General features: G+C 37.5%; 1 protein-coding gene across 1 annotated transcript; it reads left to right on the top strand.

The window, feature by feature from the left end:
• The first annotated feature begins 6,236 nt into the window (after positions 1-6,236).
• LOC139144089 (tripartite motif-containing protein 2-like) lies at positions 6,237-9,205 on the top strand. The gene is made up of 3 exons (XM_070714764.1): positions 6,237-6,929; positions 8,081-8,182; positions 9,023-9,205. The coding sequence occupies exons 1-3, from the start codon at positions 6,237-6,239 to the stop codon at positions 9,203-9,205; spliced, it is 978 nt and encodes a 325-aa protein (XP_070570865.1).
• The last annotated feature ends 11,124 nt before the right edge of the window (positions 9,206-20,329 follow it).

Below are 20,329 nucleotides of genomic sequence, written 5' to 3'. Positions count from 1 at the left end.
CGAAAAGATAGCGTTAAAATAACAACAACTATACTGCCACTAGCGCGCTACTGTACTGCTGGTGTCACCGTTTTCATTAGTCCCTCACACCTATCGGCCACCCCTAAAATGTAATGGTACAAGTCGGCTGGGTACAGAGTTCAACGACGGCGGTCCAGTTCGAATTGACTTCGCGCCAGAGTCATTAAACTGTCATTTTTCAGCTGCAAGGAGTAAAGTTGACCATCGATAGGAGTTACAAGGGCTCTAACATTATCCGGGAGCAGGATTATAGTGAATTTGCACACGGTAAGGCGAGATTCTCTAATAATGCGGCCCCGTGTGTGCCTTGACCATGCAGTGTAGATCCGCACTGCAGCTTTTACACTAGCAGGTATAGGAAGAAATTGTAGCCCTGGTTGGGGCTGTAACCTCACAAATGTAATAATCTCCACAAATGTAATATCAACCACAATTGTAATAAAATCAACCACAAATGTAATAAAATAGTCAACTATTAATGTAACAACCCGCAACCACAAATGTAATAAACAAATTAACCATAAATGTAATAAAACTCAACCATAAATGTAATAAACTTGAACTTGCATATGTGATCATTTGTTTATCAATGCCCTGAGTAAATAATAACTTTAATAAGACTAATGTAATGTTATTGCATACTTTCGCGAAACTAGGTTTCATTTCCGAAACACAGAATAGAATACTTTGAGAACGCTATCAGAAAACGGCGAGGTACTGATCGAACCGTTAGATAATGGAAGTAGAACAGCAGTTCTAGACACTGATAATTACATAATAAGGAAGCGTCAAAATAACTCGTCAACCAGTGATACCACACAAAGTTTATGACAGATGACTCAGAACAAATAACAGAGAAATATAAAACCTTATAACAGAAACTTACGACACAAAAAATGTTAACGAGAACATATATTTCAATCTAGTAAAAAACAATACGAAAACTATCTTGAACACAGTAGAACAAAATTAGACATCCTGGCATCCCTAGTGAAGGAACAAACTTCAAGTGGGACAACATAGGAATACAGACAATCTATCGATTATTCCACACAATTTATCCACTGAAGACGAATTTGAGGAGATTGATTAAGAAAGTATGGCAATTTTCGAAAAAACGGCGTTAAAGGATCGAAGTGTTATACAGTCTTCCCCACTCTGGAGTAGAGACTGCACTGACACTCAGATTACAGCTGTGTCTAGCCATGGCCAGTCAGTTCTGTACACAAAACAGGGAAACGTAAAATACACTTTCAAATATGCAAAACACACTAAACGCAAACAATTAAGAAATGAATAATGTGTGGAGTTGCTTTCCTTATTACATAGATCAATATTTAAGGGCTAATTCCTCAATTGCAACGACAAAATAGATTTATTACATTTATGGTTGACAAGTATTACATTTATGGGTGATTTTTTTATTACATTTATGGTTACCATTTATTACATTTGTGGTTGGTGTTTTTATTACATTTATGGTTGATTTTTGTTACATTTATGGGCGATATTACATTTATGGGTGCATTTTATTACAATTGTGGTTGATATTACATTTGTGGAGATTATTACATTTGTGGAGGTTACAGGGGCAAGGCGCGAGCCGCACGACAGAAGCCCAATCCCCACCAACCAAGGGCTACAATTATTGCAGCTATCGACCGACATGCTCACTTCTAGCATTTCGTTGAAAGTTCTAAATCGATTCAGTGTAGATTCAGTACATACTGCAAATTCGTTGGAAAAATAATTTCTTATTTGTTTTTGGTGCGAGTTAACTGGTACCTCCCGAATTCGATTGTCCTTTGGAAATTTTTGGTCACTACGTTTTCAATTTTTTTCTCCGCTGAGTGTCGACATCGACTTAACTTCTGCTGTGCACTGAAAACAGAGAGATCAGAGATACAATTATATAGCTCTAACCTTCAATTGTATGTTTGAAACATTTTTTTTTCAATAAAACAAGTATATACATTTTATATGTCCCTTACAAATGTTGAATTAAAGGTATTATGAACCTTGGCAACGACACAAGGTGTTGTGTACAGTTTGTAGATTAACGTTACTGTTGTTGGACAAAATAATTTTCGTCAAAACTTAAAAATCACAAATCAGTCATTAACGACGTTTGTTATATGCTCCTATATCGAACGTCATGCGCTCCACAGGACTCATTGGTAACTTGTTGATGACCTCGCGGGCCGCGCAGTCATCATTTGACTGAAAGTGGACCGGAAATATTTGACAGCTTCAGGATTTAAAAATGTTAAAATAATATATCTTACATGGGAAATCCAGATTTCAGAAAAGTACGCATGAAAAATCGATAAACTGTAAACAGTGATTTAAATATATCAATGCGCAGTTCGACGATGGAAATCGTTCTATTTTATGATGGATTTTCGTATAACGTGGCAGTAAAGCATATGATTGTCAATTGCAAATAAACCCAAACATTTGGGGTGAAAACTCGGTAAGACAAGCATGTATAGAGACATAGAAAGGACTATGTACCCTCGAGGCAGGACACCATTTACCCGCCTGATGTCGAGCAAATGGTCACATAGTACTACCTCGGCACAAATCAGATGTAGAGTACGGTGAGAAAATGATGTGTGCCATGGTTCAATCTGAGATGTGTGTAAATTTATTTTGCACCAAAAATTGAGTAACCCCTTCCCCTTCTTTCTTTCAACCTTTTTAGCAACCCCTTGCGTAAACTTTAAATCAAATTTTCCTAAGGCAAGTTTAAGTTCAAAATGGCCGCCAGCCCTTTCATAGTGTTAACTGTAAAGCGAAAAAGAAAAGTTTTTCGATTTTCACAAAAATAACTCTATGAAAATATTTATTTTCTCAATGAGCTTCATAATAATCATACAAAAGTTGTAGACCAAAATGATACTGTAAAAGAGTCCCAATATCAGTCCCCGAGGCCCATTCTACCTTATGTAAGCATTGGTTTCCTTATATTACGGTCTTCTCAAGACAGAATCAAAGTTTGCTGTATTGACTCAAAGATGCCTATAAGTCAGTGAAGAGGAACTACTTCTTAGATATCGTATCTGAGAAATGATATCGTACGGTGGTAAGCAATTATCATTAGGATGTAGCTTCTTATCGAATTTACAATGGTCCCTCTCTCTGGCGAAACCAGTAAGTTATAAATTTGTTGCAAGTCAAAAGGGCCAAGCGAAGGTACTCCCATCATGCCGAAGTACACAGTTAACGAGAATTTCACAGTTATAAAATTGTCCCACTGAAAACCAACCAACAGCAAACCAGCTGAGTTTTAGAAATCGGGAATTTGAACATAGGGATGTGCTATTCTTTCGTATTTTGAACAACGAGAATTTCCGGCGAGGAGAAAATGAAAACTTTTCGTAATTGCTCTGGTCTCGCGTAATAATTTTATAAGTTTCCCATTCTGCTTGATATTTTACCCTCTCCCTACCAGCACATCTCGCAGCTTTCAGTTTCGATTCTCAAGTCTCAACTCTCGCCTTATTGCAAAAGTGTCAATTCAACGGCCGTCTCTTTGCCCGTTACTTTCTCAGTGCCAATCTGTAAGCTCTCGAAAACAACAGAATCACAGTTCCTGCCTGCCCATCGTTTCATTTTTTGAGAGAATAAAATTCATCGCCCGCTTACTGGTTAAAATACCCATCCGCTTACCAAGAAATCTATTGCCATAACGTTTTTAAACACGCGGAGCTCTTTTGCTACTATTCCGAGAATTAACCGGCAGGTGATCGAAGATATTGGATATTCGCGCCAACAGATCTGATATGAAAGGCTACGGATAGCCCCTAACATGAAGGTCGTGCACAGACAGCTGTACTTTTTCATCGCCGGTTATCAGACCATCTTATGGTAATATTTATAATTGTTATGAAATCGTATTTCGATTGCATCCCTTGCCATGCAATACGACAATTCTGCTAAAGAACACTAACAAACAAATAAAATGTAACAATGTGGGTAGTCAAGCTATACACAAATAAGAAATTCAGATATTTGCTTTTCAGCATGTTTCGTCTTTATGTTAAAGCGTGGATAGGATTATTTTCGTCGTTTACAAGATATTGAACTGTCTGCTGTTGACAGAGTGCGTTTCCGGGTTTAGCGTAGAGGGCGTGATCCTGTGGGCCCAGAGAAAGACTTCGTTCTGAGACATTGAAGAAAAAATTAATGCACTCCAATTAAAGTGGCTTATGAAATTATTTGAGAAAAATCCAGATAAAGGGACTCCTAAATGGGCCAGCTTATCAAAATATTTCATAGCGAATTATGACAATAAACTGAATAGTGATTATCACTACCTCCATCTCAATTTCAAAGTCAACAACAAACGAACCCAAATGGTGTATGGGGATATGTTTAATACCTGGAAGTCACTTAGACTTACAAGAGTGAATCTACCAATTCAACATCAAAACAGAATCTTCTTAGAGAAGTTCTGTGGTATAATGACAATATTAAGAATGAAGGAAGTGTCCTCTTTTATGAAAAATGGTCAAAGAGTGGAATTTTAAGGCTTAAGGACATCTGGAATGATGACAGAAATGACTGGCTTCAACAATGGGAAATAATTGCAAAAATTAGAGGAGGTACAAATAGACATGTGCAAGAGGAAATCAAGACAGAGTATGAAACACTCCTCAATGCTATCCCAGATTCCTGGAAACAAATCATCTCTTCAAACATCCAAAATGAAGAAAACTATGATATTTTAGACTTAGAGAATTATGGTCTGACAAAAAGTGATGTCAAAACCAAGTCACTTTATTGGAAATTAGTTGATAAGAAATGGCATGCAGTCAAAGGTCAGATTGGTCAAAAATGGGCTGAGAATCTAAGTCTCACTGACAGTTACAAAGCTACTCTATTCAGCCGTCTTAATTCAACAGGAATTGTCAGCAATTCAGTAAATGATTTAAATTGGAAGATTTTCCATAGAGGCCTAGTCACAGGAAGCTTGGCCAAAACTTTCAATTTAAGTGATGGAAAATGCCATATTTGTGGCCAAGAAGAAACACTGGAACACATCTTATTTGAGTGTAAATATGTTAAAGAAATCTGGCAGAAATGTATTTCTTTCTTTGTCAGAAAACACAACTTTGATAATAATATCAATATCAAAAGATTAGCAATTGCAGGAATCGAAAATGATAATAATGCAACATCTGACATTATTTACTGTATTACTTCCTTTGTAAATACATAGTTTGGAATATTCGAAATTCGGTTACTCTTGATGGGATTGAAGTTTCCGTTCAATCATTTGTTATACAATTAAAATGTTATCTTTCCTCATGGATGAATACATCTATTTCACTTATAAGATGGTGAACAAAACTGAGAATTTTATCACGTAGTTTTCAAGCCTTGTAAGATTCGAAGGAGAAGAATGCATCCTGAATGCATTTATATGATGATCTTTTGTAATTAAACAGCTAATAATTATTTGTTTTTTCAGACAAGACGCATTGTAATTTTAATGCATTTACAGTTATGTAGATTTGTTTTATTTGTGACTATGTTGAAATAAATTTATCTTTTTCACACAAAAAAAGACTTCGTTCTGGGACTGGACCTGCATTGCTTGAGATATCAATGGCGGCTAAAGAGGCACCGTTAATGGAGGAAATTGACGATAATTTTTTGTCTTGCATTATTTGCTGAGAACGTTACAAGAATGCAAAACTACTGCCGTGTCTTTACAGCTTCTGTGAGCCGTGCCTTGGTAAGCTGGCAGAGGAAGGAGGGACGATAATCTGTTTATTATGTCGACGTTCACACCAACATCAGGGTACCGGGCGTGGCAAGTATTGGTGCACAGGCGCTCCTCAGCTGGTAGTCTGCTAAGGAGATCAATTTTCGGATCGATCTATTGATCCCGTAGTCGCTATACCCGCCACTGCAACCTAAATACTGTTTAGGTTGCAGTGGCGGGCATATCGACTACGGGATCAATAGATCGATCCGAAAATTGATCTCCTTAGCAGACTACCAACTAAGGAGCGCCTGTGTATTGGTGGCAATTTGTTTATCAACGAATTGGTTTGAAATTGTCAGAAAACGAGAAGAGACTTTTGCAAAGACCAGAAACTGTGAAGGATGTGAACAGGCAGAGAGCGTGAAACATTGGTGTAGACACGTGTAATAACTGCGCTATTCCCCATTCACGATTACGTATTTCACGATCTCACCATTTGATGACCTTACAAGAATATGAGGTAGCAAAGTCCGATGACCCAGCCTCTCTGCAGCCTCCGGTGTACTGCACCCGTCACTCAGACGATCAGGTGATAGACTTGTACTGTGATACGTGTGAGATAGCAATCTGTTATAAGTGTGCAGCATTACATCATGCGAGACCAGAACACAGCTACATATATTTAAAAGATGCTGCCCGTGGATTCAAAGAATATTTGGAGGATATGATCGAGCGAGTGAAAGCGAAAGAAGTTGCACTCAATGAAGGCAGAGCTGTCGTCATGAAAGTGGTGAAATCACTCGATGGCTGCTACCAAGCAGAAGAAGAGAGCATGAAACAGCACATCCAGAAAACAATCGATGACGTCACTCGAATGATACGTGAAAATGGTGATAAACTTCTCCAAGAATTGAAAGACGAGTATGACAAAAGGAAAGTAAACTTAAACGCACAGTTGAAAGAATTGGAGTGCAGAGAAAGTGACATGTCATATGCAAGAGAGTATGCAGAAAGACTGGTGCATTATGGGAATGCTGCACAGTTGATGTCGGCCAAGAAAGGAATTTCAGCTCAAATGGAAGAATTACTGAGAGTGGAAACAAAAACGGATCCTGTCGAGACTGACAACATGGAGTTTCAACCATCTGCTGATTTCTGTAAAACGAAGACCATTGGTGTTGTCCATACATCTGTACGCAAAGTGGTCAATAATTGTGAGTATTTTCGCATGAAAGAAGATTTAAACATCACTTCAAAAAACAGAGATAACGACATACATGACTTAATAGTTAATGCTGTAATAACTAATCCTGATAAAACCTAAGAGTATATAATACCAAAAGATAATAGTGATGGCAAATTTCATTTTAAAACATGAGCCAAGATTACAATAAATCATTTTCGGTGTCAAAAAACTAGCGTTAGATTGACAAATCACATTCGACACAATTCTGTATATGTGTGTGTGTGTGTGTATGTGTGTGTGTGTTTATGTATCTGTCATCTAATAGATGGTCATGAATTTAGCAAATCCAATCAGTGCCAGTGCTATAGTTCACACATTTCATATTTCCTGCCACCTTTCTTGGTATCTGTCAGTCATCATGTCAGTCAGACATGACATCCTTTCACACCATTCACAAAGCAATTGATTTCGAAATGCCAAGTTTCGTCAAGCGATGGGAAAGGCTAGCTATTTATATCGAAAGGTGGTCCTGCAAGGTGATTGGACATTTGTGTGCATGTATTGCATAATTGTTACAGAAATGCAGCTTAATATAGTTAATATATATCTTGATATATTAGTTTGACTATATCAAATAAAGATATTCAATATCTTACTAAATAATAGCTGAAACTTTGCTCTGTCAGTTGAAGGTGTCAGTGAAGAAAAATAATGTCAGCTGTTTTGAAGTATGTTTGTATGTGTATTCACTGTTTTTAAGTTGTTACAAACTTTGAGGCAATTAATTCCTTAAATCATTTTGATTCGGTTTCTTTGAGAATTATTAATATTATCTTCAGAATATTATAATCAAATCAGACTGATATATTTATGACTCTCAAATGTGATCTTCATCTTTCATAGTATATTCCTGATTGTTTGCTCAAAATGACAGCAAAACTATATTAAATTGACTATATCCTATAAAGATATTCAAACTTGACTTTTCAGTAAGACACAAGGTCTCTCATACTTACTGACTTTGCTCAATAAAGATATAGGTCATATCTATACAGTTTATGGTGATCAAATAGGATCGCAGTATCATTGACAATTTTTTTTTAATATTCTCCAGCATATACTCATACAAGAACTCTCTCCTTTGTCCCACCTTTTAGGCCCTTCATCTCAATTTAAGGGAGCAGGCAGGTGGATACTGTACAAGGAATGTCTTTCTGATTTTGCTGGCCTGCCCAACAGTGACCAATACGAGCAATGAGGTATGTTTATACATGATACAATTTCTCCTGAAAGTGTTCGATGTTCACACAGCATCGCGGCCAATGGATATGTCATTTAGGGTATCGTCAACCATGATATCCTTCTTCAAAATTTTCCTAAAGTTTGTTATTATCAAACTTTACAAAGTTTTTGTTTTCCTCATTAATCCTTTCTATTGAGATCTGTGGGCATACATCTGCAACTTTCGTGTTTGCAGCACGAACGTAACAGTTCCACACAACATAACATTCCACAAAACATAATACTCTGTACGCTGTCTCAAAGCATTGGAATTCCTCACCTAAGTAAAACAATAACATATAATATACACTGCAAAATTCTAACTCAGAAGTTATTTCTTAAATTGCATTAAGAGTGTATTATTATTCAGCTTCAATTACACTTGAATATTTATTGTGTTACAATTGATCCATGGGCCATGGACTCGACTCGTTCTGCTGGACTATTTTAATGGTTCTTATCCTACTCTCTTTTATTCTTACCACCCACCTTAATTCCACTGATATGTATACCTGATACACTGATATATTTACCTTTGTAAATATCCTCAGTTATAATTATCAGTATCAGGTAAGCGGTGAAAACAAACTAAGGCCATTTAAAGAAAATTTTTCGTTTGCCGTCCGTGGGTTTTTGAAAAACCTACCAGCCAGCCAGCCAGCCAGTCAGGAAAAAAACAAACACAGACAAAAAACACAAGTGTATTAACATTAGCTTAAGTTTTGTTTGAGTTCTCGTGGAAAAATAATATTTTTATTTGTTATAGCGTTAACATTGTGCTTGTTATCTTAATATAATTTTATCTGAAAATCTACCAGCACGCGGATGGCAGCCAGTTGTTAGGATCTCCTTCCCAAATAAAGGATTCCACGGATGAAGACGGAGCAGTTGGTCCAAGTGATATCGTCCACTGCAAGCCAATTGCACCATGCCAAAAGAAGGTGAACGTAATAACTGGTGAAGAGGAGAAGGTGAACTATATTCTGCATAGGCCATGTTGAGCTGGTTAGATAAGGCTACATCACCGATAAAAGATCATTGCTGTGGCAAAATTAAAATGTTGAAACACAAAGAGACATGTAGAATAAGAATACTCATGAGAAAGGAGCCGGTATTGACAGTCTGTGTCAATCTTTACCTAACTGCTGAAATGAAGCTTCATCCAATCACAGGATCAGGCAGTGCCTTGCTGTGGGAGCCCCGTAGCGAACCTCTTGCAGTGAAGTTCGAAACTCTAGAAACAAAATTTGAAGAATTCCAAAGGATGCTCAGTAAAGCGCGTGCTGGTAGATTTTCAGATAAAATTATTAAGAAAACAAGCACAATGTTAACGCTATTACAAATAAAAATATTATTTTTCCACGAGAACCCAACAAAACTTAAGCTAATGTTAATACACTTGTATTTTTTGTCTGTGTTTGTTTTTAACCTGGCTGGCTGGCTGGCTGGCTGGTAGGTTTTTCAAAAACCCACGGACGGCAAACGAAAAATTTCTTTAAATGGCCTTAGTTTGTTTTCACCGCGTACCTGATACTGATAATTATAACCGAGGATATTTACCAAAGGTAATATATCAGTGTATCAGGTATACATATCAGTGGAATTAAGGTGGGTGGTAAGAATAAAAGAGAGTAGGATAAGAACCATTAAAATAGTCCAGCAGAACGAGTCGAGTCCATGGCCCATGGATCAATTGTAACACAATAAATATTCAAATGTAATTGAAGCTGAATAATAATACACTCTTTATGCAATTTAAGAAATAACTTCTGAGTTAGAATTTGCAGTGTATATTATATGTTATTGTTTTACTTAGGTGAGGAATTCCAATGCTTTGAGACAGCGTACTAAATATTATGTTGTGTGGAACTGTTACGTTCGTGCTGCAAACACGAAAGTTGCAGATGTATGCCCACAGATCTCAATAGAAAGGATTAATGAGGAAAACAAAAACTTGTAAAGTTTGATAATAACAAACTTTAGGAAAATTTTTGAAGAAGGATATCATGGTTGACGATACCCTAAATGACATATCCATTGGCCACGATGCTACATCGAACACGTTCAAGAGAAATTGTATCATGTATAAACATACCTCATTGCTCGTATTGGTCACTGTTGGGCAGGTCAGCAAAATCAGAAAGACATTCCTTGCACAGTATCCACCTCATTTATGTAGTCAGTGGTCACCTGAAAAAGCTCTGATGTTCTGTAACGGTACACTGTTAACGTTTATGATATAACGACACTGTGGTTACATATTATGATTGGGAGAAGCGTTTTATTTGGATAAAATTTGTATAATTCCATGTCGGTTTCGTTTAAGAAAAGTGATATCACACTTTTGCCGTTTTTTGGCATTTAGGTTGCTAATAGACTGGTCTTTTCTCATATTTACCATATATTGCACCTTCTATCCACATAGATGTCTCTTCTCATGATGCTAGAAAGTAAACTGTGTACACATGTTTGACAGTGTCTTTTACAATTTCAGACCGCTTGTCAAATATTCCTGCTTTTGCATGTCCTTGAGATGATTATTAAATTGCTATGTACGCTGACACGGGTATAAATTATGATGGAAGAGATGAAGAAGCAATGTTGTACTATTACCATGATGTGTTAGAATATCTATCACAACTCAGTCTATTCATAACTCTGTCTTTTATGTGTATAGCACATTAAACACGATTGGAACTAATTTTGGGTAATTGGATGGTGAAGTAATATCGATTTCATCTAAAATTGTACCCTCATCTGCTCTTCTTTTTACGTTACACACTTGTTTTTAGAAGTAATGTCTAATATTGCAAGATTGAACTATAGGGCACCTAACACTTTTGAGAAATTTTAAAAATATGAAAATCAAACTATCCTAAAAAAGTTCCAATCGTATTATTATTTAGTACTATAATTGTTAAATTTCCATAATCCTAAACACCATGTATCTCGTACTGTAGGACTGTCTACGCCATGAAACATTCACAGTACTTACTGTAGAATATCTAGATCACTATATATTACCTAATACTTCTTGTACACATTCTATATCTTGTAAACCTTATGTATAACTTACAATTGCATGTCTATGCTACGATACACTTTGTAAAATACTTATTGTAAAATCATAGTAGTACGGCTTGTTGTGGGTTGAATTAATATCACAGATTCTTATCATTAATGGCATATGAAGGGGTTATGTATACCAGGATGCTGCTTTTCGCGTCTGAAGGAGATTTTATTAAACGATTGCCCCTCTCAGATATGGCGGTTTGGATTACCCTATACTAGTATATGTAAAATATGATGGACGTGTTGCATAATGTGTGTTAGAATCTTAAAGCAAACTACTTGGTGTCATAGATCGCAACCAATGACACCGAATACCATCCACAGTGACTCTGCTTTGTATTCAATATGAACGTACCGTTTTTTTTTAAATGGAGGAACATTTTTAATTGAAGTGAAAACCATTACTTTCACATGCCCGTTCGAATATTGTTGAGAATCAGTAAAGGAGTTATTTCATTAGGCGTTTAAAATTGCGACAATACTGGAAAAAAATTGGAAAATATTTGGAGATGAACAATATACAAAGAATTGCAACAAATGTACCCCCTGTACATTAAATAATATCTATCTGCAACTATTGTAAACTGCTCAATCAAGTCTAGTTTAATAAGCGACAAGGTCAGGTTAACCTTGGTTATCACACAATTTTGCATTCTACAATTTGCTCTTAGGGAGCCGTCATTATTTATGGCCGGGGGGTCGGGGGAATCTGAGGGGGGTCACTCAACCAACAATAATAGTAAAGAAGACCAATATGTATGCTTGAGATATGTATGTTCATACCCGGTATATGTACACACACACACACACACACACACACACACACACAGAAATATATATATATATATATATATATATATATATATATATATATATATAATATATATATATATATATATATATATATATATAATCTTAATACAGGTGGTTTCAAGTAGAAACTAAAATCTCATTACACTATGTGTTTCAAGTTATTGTGATCTTCAGACGAGAGTGATCAGCTATTTGACGTGGCATGCCTTATGTTAGAGGCTAGTGCTGAGTACATTTTTCAGTATTTCCTGATTAAAGATTGATACACTTGCCCGATCATTCATGAGAAACGTCTGCCTTCTATATCTATATTGTATAGGTTACCGATAGGGGGAAATGTGTAAAGCAAGCTAATTTTGATTCTATAAAGTTTAAAACCAGTGGAAAGCCTGACAACAAACCCCATCTTTATTGCAGGAAAATAATAATAAATAATAAATGTGAATAAATGTATGTCTGTCGCTACATTTTCGTTTTCAAAAAATGTAATTGAAATCAGTGAACTGGAATATAAGTTTGGAATACTGTCTCAGATTTCTGTTCCTTTGAGTTTTTTATACAAAAAAAAATCTAAAAAAAATACTCCGCAAGTGCCACCAAATAACACCATTTCAATCTCACATCTTCGCCCCTCTTGTAAAAAAATCCCACGGAGAACAATGCATGTCATCAGAGCACTGGATACAGACCTGTACATCAGCCCCTGTCACAGCAATGAAACCTCTTTCCGACACAGACCTGTACCACAGGGTCTGTACAGGGCCTGTCGTAGCAGCAATCCATTTTAGGCCTACTGTATAGACATTTAACTTTCCCATTTTTTTATGGGGGGGGGGGTCACTCAAACTTTCTTTAGCAGAGAGGGGGGTTACTGAAACACGTCATGATTGGCATGGGGATTACTCGAAATTTTGGAGTTTTTAAAGTAATTATTCCTCCGACCCCCAGGCCGTAAATAATGACGGCTCCCTTATTGCTAGAGGCCGTGTTCCATCCTGCTAATATCAAAATTCAAGTCGACGGAAACGTAGTTAGTCAAAGAAATTTTCCCCTAATATGACTTTAACTATCTGCTGTTGACAATTTATTTTGCTAAGGGGTGGCCAATTTGATTTCGCGCAAGGGGGCAGGAGGAAATGGTATGGAGAATTTTTTTTTTACTCACCCTGGCAGGAGTTTTTCTGCAGGGGTTGCTTCAAAGCGATTTTTACTAGTAGAGTCAAAGCAATTTTTTTTCCCGAAATACAAAATCATTCAAACACAATCTTGTAAAATCAAGTCGCTTTTAATATTTAATTCTGTGGAAATATCAGCCTCGTCACATGCACATCATTGAACATAAATCCAACTTATGCAATATTTCCAATGTTACTGTCTTATGTAAAGCACATGACTTGTAACAAATTCAGAAGGTGCTGAATTGTCTGTGCACTGCTGCAAACCACTGCTTTCTCTTGAGCTTCCCTTCAACTCATCCCAGTAGGTCCACCAACTGCGTATCAAAATCTTGCAGGTATAATGAGTCATGTTCCAAAATGTCACAGCATGAAGAACATGTTATTTTTAGACACCACTGTTTTAATTGGAAAACGAGTTTAAAGTTAATATCTAACAGGCAGACATCAGTGAACTGTTAGAAAAGTGTTTCACAGAGATTTAAATGCTTATTTAAAAGTAGTTAAAATTTTCAGTGAGAATGTTTGTAAAATTGTTTGAGTATAACACAGTTAATTGTTTATCCTTTGATACTTTTTTACGAAGGATATTTGTATGAAAAATGGGTACGAAAACAAGGAAGGGGGCATGACAAGGAAAAAATGAAAGGCAACACAATGAAATATGTAGAAGCACATGTACACATACACAGTGAAAAGAAAACAAGCAAAATAAATCTTGCTGTTTGAATACTAAATGATATGTATGCTTGATTATTTCAAAGCGTTACATCAGAATCAAATTGCATACTCATTTCTTTCAATTACTTTATACAGACATATAGTTTGCTCTTCACTTTCATGATTTCATTGCTGTTCATTTTGTTTTTTATCTACTTCCCGAGGCTGTTGAATTGCGCACTGTTTTATTGTTTTATTATGCATAGACCTTTGTTTTCTAGGGTCTCTTATTTATGTAAGTTTATAGATATGCATGATTGTTTTTTATTTATATATAGTTTATTAATGTCTTGTATTGACTGCACTCCTATTTTCTAAAGTATTTTATCTGTCAGTATTTTCTATTTGGCCAAAGACCATAGTGCTGCCACAAACATTTTTTGTGTGTGCTGCATATACAGCTGTAGTGGCTCACTGCTGGTGCTGCATTGAAACTTTTACAGCCAAACAAACAAGCATCGTCTTGCAGATTCTACCTCTTTCCTAACGTATCTTTGTCAAAATTCTATCAAAAAGTAACGTCACATTCAAATAATAGAAATCATGTTTACGTTTCCATGTTGGACTACGGCTGAAAAACGATCATGGATACGCACGATAAAATGCTTTGAGGGTCAACTCAATCCGTAAAAGTAAAAATGCAAGTTTGATCATCATAAATCCGGTTTGTTTAGCATGAATGTTAATTCTTTTACCCTCCACGGTCATCGGTTCGAAAATAGGCAAGATGGATAGACTCTGGTTAGGTATATATAGTCTAGGGAAAAAACATCACCAAACATGAATTTTCGGCCACAGCCGGTAATGAATCCCCATCAATCATCAGACTGCCAGCCGTGGAGTAACGTCGCGCCCAACATCTACGGCTGCAGAGTGAGGCTTGCACTGAACTGCAAGCGAGTTTTGTTTTTTTCAACAAGACATATGCGTCCTTTCGTCGTTGTCGCCCCGAAGAATACAATGCTGGATATCGCTTATGTGAAAGTGTCGTGGAAAGTATTAACGTACATGTAGACTCAACAGCGTAACGCCCTTGCCGTATAAGCAACAACACATAAGCTTTTCCCAACATAGGCAGCAGCGGAAAACTGATACTTCGCACATATGTCGTCAAGAAATTATAACCATTTATCGAAAAATCAGAATGCCGCGAGTCCTGGATCCTGGCCAAAGCTTTGTGATCGGCATATTATTTCAGGCGTTCTACAACAGTTTCTAATCGCTAAAAGTTGCTGAAGTTCACTCGGTCCATTTGTAAGCCACACGCCAAGTTCCCGTTCTCGTTTGAAAATATCGCTGCGTGACGTTGCATTTATTGCGTTCTCAGTCACGTGAGGAGCTCCTGGAAATGGCGGCCGATTTGAAAACTCCGCGAAGATCCCAAAACTTATTCAACGAATCCGTCACCAATAGGAGACAAATGAATGTAAATGCAGGTAATATGGCTTAATGGGGGTGATTTAAAATATATTGGAGAAGATTAGAACAATTTGCCAGGGAAAAATTAATGCTAAAGTTCCAGCTTTAGGGGCTTAAAATATAGTAATGCCTTGTTTAGTTTGATCCTATCAGGAAGTTTACAAATTCTCATCCTTTATATTTCATGTCATTGTTTAAAGCACACTATCAAGGCGATGTCAACAAATGCGACTGAAGACTTGACTTAAAGCAATACACACCAAATGAATATAAAAAATCATACATATTTACTGAGATATAAATGGCAGATTAATATTCTTTTCTCCATAATGAAATATCTGATCAGATGACACACAGAATGACATTCACCAGTTTTGTTTTCTAGTAATATTTAATAAAAAACATATATGTATTAATAAAGTGTTACCGCTTTACAATGATTTATTTGTTTATTTCATTTTTTTAGGCTTGACAAACATTCGTACATTTATTCTAACACTGGCAGCAAGTGCCACTAAATAACACCATTTTAATCTCTATTTTTCAAAAGCTCCAACGGCAGGAGGAGGAACACCCCCTCCAGACACACCCCCCCCCCCCCCGCGACAGCTTGCGCACTGGCAGTCGCTTTTGGTGCTTTTGCACCACATCTTCACCCCTCTTGTAAAAAAAAAATCCTACGGAGAACACTGCATGTCATCAGAGCACTGGATACAGACCTGTACATCAGCCCCTGTCACAGCAATGAAACTTCTTTCGACACAGACCTGTACCACAGTATTTAATCAGGGTCTGTACAGGGCCTGTCGCAGCAGCAATCCATTTTACTTTAGAGATATTTAACGTTCCTAATTTCTTTTTTTTGGGGGGGCGTCACTCAAAATTTCTGTAGCAGAGAGGGGGGGTTACTCAACATGTCATGGTTGGCAGGTGGGTTGTTCGAAATTTTGGAGTTTCGAAAGCAATTCTCCGACCCCCAGGCCGTAAATAATGATGGCTCCCTAATGCACGTGCCACATGCCGCGTGCTACGCGTCACGTGCCGTGAGCCAGGAGTAGGTGCATTTTCACTCCAATTTAATTCATTGATTCATTTGCATGGGTAAACGAAAATTCGGGCTTCAACGCTCGCCTTCTAAATGCTGGACTGGGGACCAGCGAATGACCAGCAAATTCTGTGCATATACAGAAAGGGACTCGAGAGAAATTATAGGGAGGAGGGCCAGTATTTTCAAAATCACACTGCACGTAAATTTGTAAAATTAAAAATTGATCAATCAAAATTCTGTACATTAATTTTGTAGACCATATGTTAAGGTTGCTATATTGCAAATATCTAGGTCCTATGGTGTCTATCGAACTGTGACTGGTATTGCGTAAGCCTAATTCAAGCACCAAAAAAGCCGTGTGCTAATTGCCGAGCGATTCAGGGGCCGCTTGCGCGTTCCACGAATCAAGCAATTAGAACTAGATTCACATTTGTCGATTCACCCAAGCTGATCAATTGTCGTAAACGGTGTGTATGTATTTCACATAAAACAATAGGATAGTTTCGATTTCAGAGCTCAAATTATAGTGACATCATCTAAAGCACCCTGCGTGTGATTGGTGCATATTAGTTACGCCATGGCTTTTTAATTCGATTATGATGGCCAACTGACATAGTCTAACAATGATCATGAGAATAAGCTCTGGTGGTTCAGGTTGGGATTATGCCACAGCCACAGCCTTGTCGCGAAGATGAATGGTAATTTGTACTGGGTGCGACGCGCATTCTTGTTTCAACTGTTACGGGTTAATTGTCCAGCATCAAACCCCTAACTTGGTATTAAGGGAGCCGTCATTATTTACGGCGTAGCGGGGGGTCCGAGGAATTGCTTTCGAAACTACAAAATTTCGAGTAACCCCCCGCTACCATGACGTGCTTGAGTAATCCCCTCTCTGCTACAGAAATTTTGAGTGACCCCTCTCAAAAATTTGGAAAGTTAAATATCTATAAAGTAAAATGGATTGCTGCTGTGACAGGCCCTGTACAGACCCTGATTAAAAACTGTGGTACAGGTCTGTGTCGGAAAGAGGTTCCATTGCTGTGACAGGGGCTGATGTACAGGTCTGTATCCAGTGCTCTGATGACATGCAGTGTTCTCCGTAGGATTTGTTTACAAGAGGGGGAAGATGTGGTGCGAAAGCACTACAAGCGAACGCAAAATGCGGGGGGGGGGGAGGTCAGGAGGGGGTGTCCCCCCTCCTGCCATTGGAGCATTTGAAAAGTAGAGATTAAAATGGTGTTATTTGGTGGCACTTGGGGAGTATTTTTCAGATTTTTTTCATATAAAAACTCAAAGGAAAAGAAATCTGAGACAGTATTCCAAAACCTATATTCCAGTTCACTGATTTCAATTACAGTTTTTGAAAAAAAAATACATTTATTCACATTTATTATTTGTTATTATTTTCCTGCAATAAAAGATGGGTATGTTGTCAAGGCATCCCACTGGTTTTAAACTTTATAGAATCAGAATTAGCTTGCTTTACACATTTTCCCCTATCGGTAACCTATACAATGTAGAATATAGAAAGCAGACGTTTCTCATGAATGATCAGGCAAGTATATCAATCTTTAATCAGGAAATACTGAAAATGTACTCAGTACTAGCCTCTAACATAAGGCTTGCCATGTCGAATAGCTGATCATTCTCGTCTGAAGATCACAATAACGTGGAACACATAGTGTAATGAGATGTTAGTTTCTACTTGAAACCACCTGTATTATGATATATATATATATATATATATATATATATATATATATATATATATATATATATATATATATATTATATATATATATATATATATACCGGTATGAAATACCTATCTTTACTATTATTGTTGTATTATTCGTAACTCCACTATATGCTTCATTACATATCAACAAAATTGAGTAGCCCCCCCCCTTTCTTGTTCTCCTCTTTTGAGCAACCCCCCCCTTGTAGCGCTTGGTTTTTTGAGTGACCCCCCCCCTCAGATTCCTCCAACCCCCCAGGCCATAAATAATGACTGCAGTTGATATATTTTCTAGTTGGTCAAATAGCATCTATTCTTTCTGTAGTGGCCAATCAATTTCACGAAGTGAACTTTACTATTGACAGGTATCAATCAAAACGTTGCAAACAGGTTTATTTTGTGGGCAAGTCCACCATCCTGCCAACTTGTATCAATCAAAATGTTACCAAAATGCTGTATTTCGCACGTGTGCAAGTAAACCACAGACCCACCTCAACACGTAGGCTGTGGGCAGGCCTACCATGAACGCGATAGGCATACACTTGTGTCAGGCCAGGTCAACATTGATTTTCAAAACACGATACAGGTCTTGGCCAGTCTTGGTGTCCTAATCACGGGCAAAAGACGTCTCTCTCTTTATACCTCCATGCGTCATGCGTAAACAAATGCATTTCCAGTTAGCCACTGTGACCCTAACCAGAGACTTTCCTTTCTTGTTCAACGAATTTCAGGCTGGAACCACGGTCCCTCCACAAACGTACATGTGACTGAAGGGCCAACTCTCGGTGATAAAAGCCTGTCGATTCGATGCATTGTGCAGGATCAGGACTCTGCCTTGGTGCTTGTGGCTTTAAAACATATTACGATGCATGAAGATTAAATAAATGTAGGAGAGGTGGGTGCATATCTGATGTTCCTCGTGACACCGCATAGGCTGTGCTTGCGGGTTTTATTTCTTCATTCCAAAACATTTTTTTGAGGGAGAGGCAACTCATATTTACAAACTTTTATTTCTTTCTTAATTTAGCATATGATATTGTACTGGAATTTCAAATTTTAAGTGAAACTTTAAACATCAAATTTCTTAATGATAAATTGATACGAAACCAGCATGCAGTCCGGTTACATTCAGTCTCTAAAGATTTTATTCCATCTAATTAATTTCAATCCCCGACTTTTGTGAGTTTGGCGTGACAAAGGTAGTGTTGAGATGGGTATTGTGGTGTTGCCTGAATATACTCTGGGCATGTATAAACTAACGCAATTCCTAGATTCCGTATACTCTAGGCCCTCCCTCCCTCCCTATAATTTTCCTCGAGTCCCTGGCACGCGACCGCGGCACGTGAATTAGGCTTACCCCTCACTTTGGCCACGCACTCGTCGATTTCCGGCACCCTTATATACCTGGAGGGGATGTGAGCTGATCTGCTTTCCTGTCCCCTTTTCGACCGTTGGCTCACAAAAATAGTTGGTCTGCCGGCAAGGGCAGAGTATAGGTTAGACAGGGAACGACACAATGACAGTACTACAACTGTTGTGGCGCCCTCAAGCGAACATCCCGACTCGACCGGAAAGAGAAAGCGATTCAGAGGTCAACTAACACTTAAGAACAAGGAGTATGTATGAAATGTGAGGGAATTCGCGCTGGATCCTGTCTATTGAGACATCTTCTAACGTTGGAAACATGGTTCACGTGCATCCAGCTCAAGGTAGATTTTTAAGTCACTTACGTTATCTTCCCATGCTCCCCTTGGCAGGCGAATCGACTGAAAAGAACGTAACAACAAAAATTTCAATATTGATTAAATACACGATAAAAGTGGCTACTGAATGATGAAAATAGATTTGAGGAATCGATTTGAGGGATAGAATTTTTCCCTTTTATAATTTTTATAAATTTATTTTTGTCTTAGAGAAACGTTGGTGAAAGTAATGTTTGTTTCATCATCATCTCATATACCACAACCAAATAATATCGTCTTTTGTACATCCCCGTCTAACTCTAGCACAGAATGATGACAATAGCTTGTTCTGGTAGACTCAGAAAAAAGACAAAAATCGGACTAGGTACCAAAAGGCCACCCATATGCTCTCTTGTTTGACAATCTGTATACGTTCAACTACACCATTAAAAAAGAGG

This window comes from Ptychodera flava, chromosome 1, assembly GCF_041260155.1.
Source record: "Ptychodera flava strain L36383 chromosome 1, AS_Pfla_20210202, whole genome shotgun sequence".
Classification (NCBI taxonomy): domain Eukaryota; kingdom Metazoa; phylum Hemichordata; class Enteropneusta; family Ptychoderidae; genus Ptychodera; species Ptychodera flava.
Note: the sequence above shows the minus strand (reverse complement) of the source record. Positions and strands in the feature narration are given on the sequence as shown.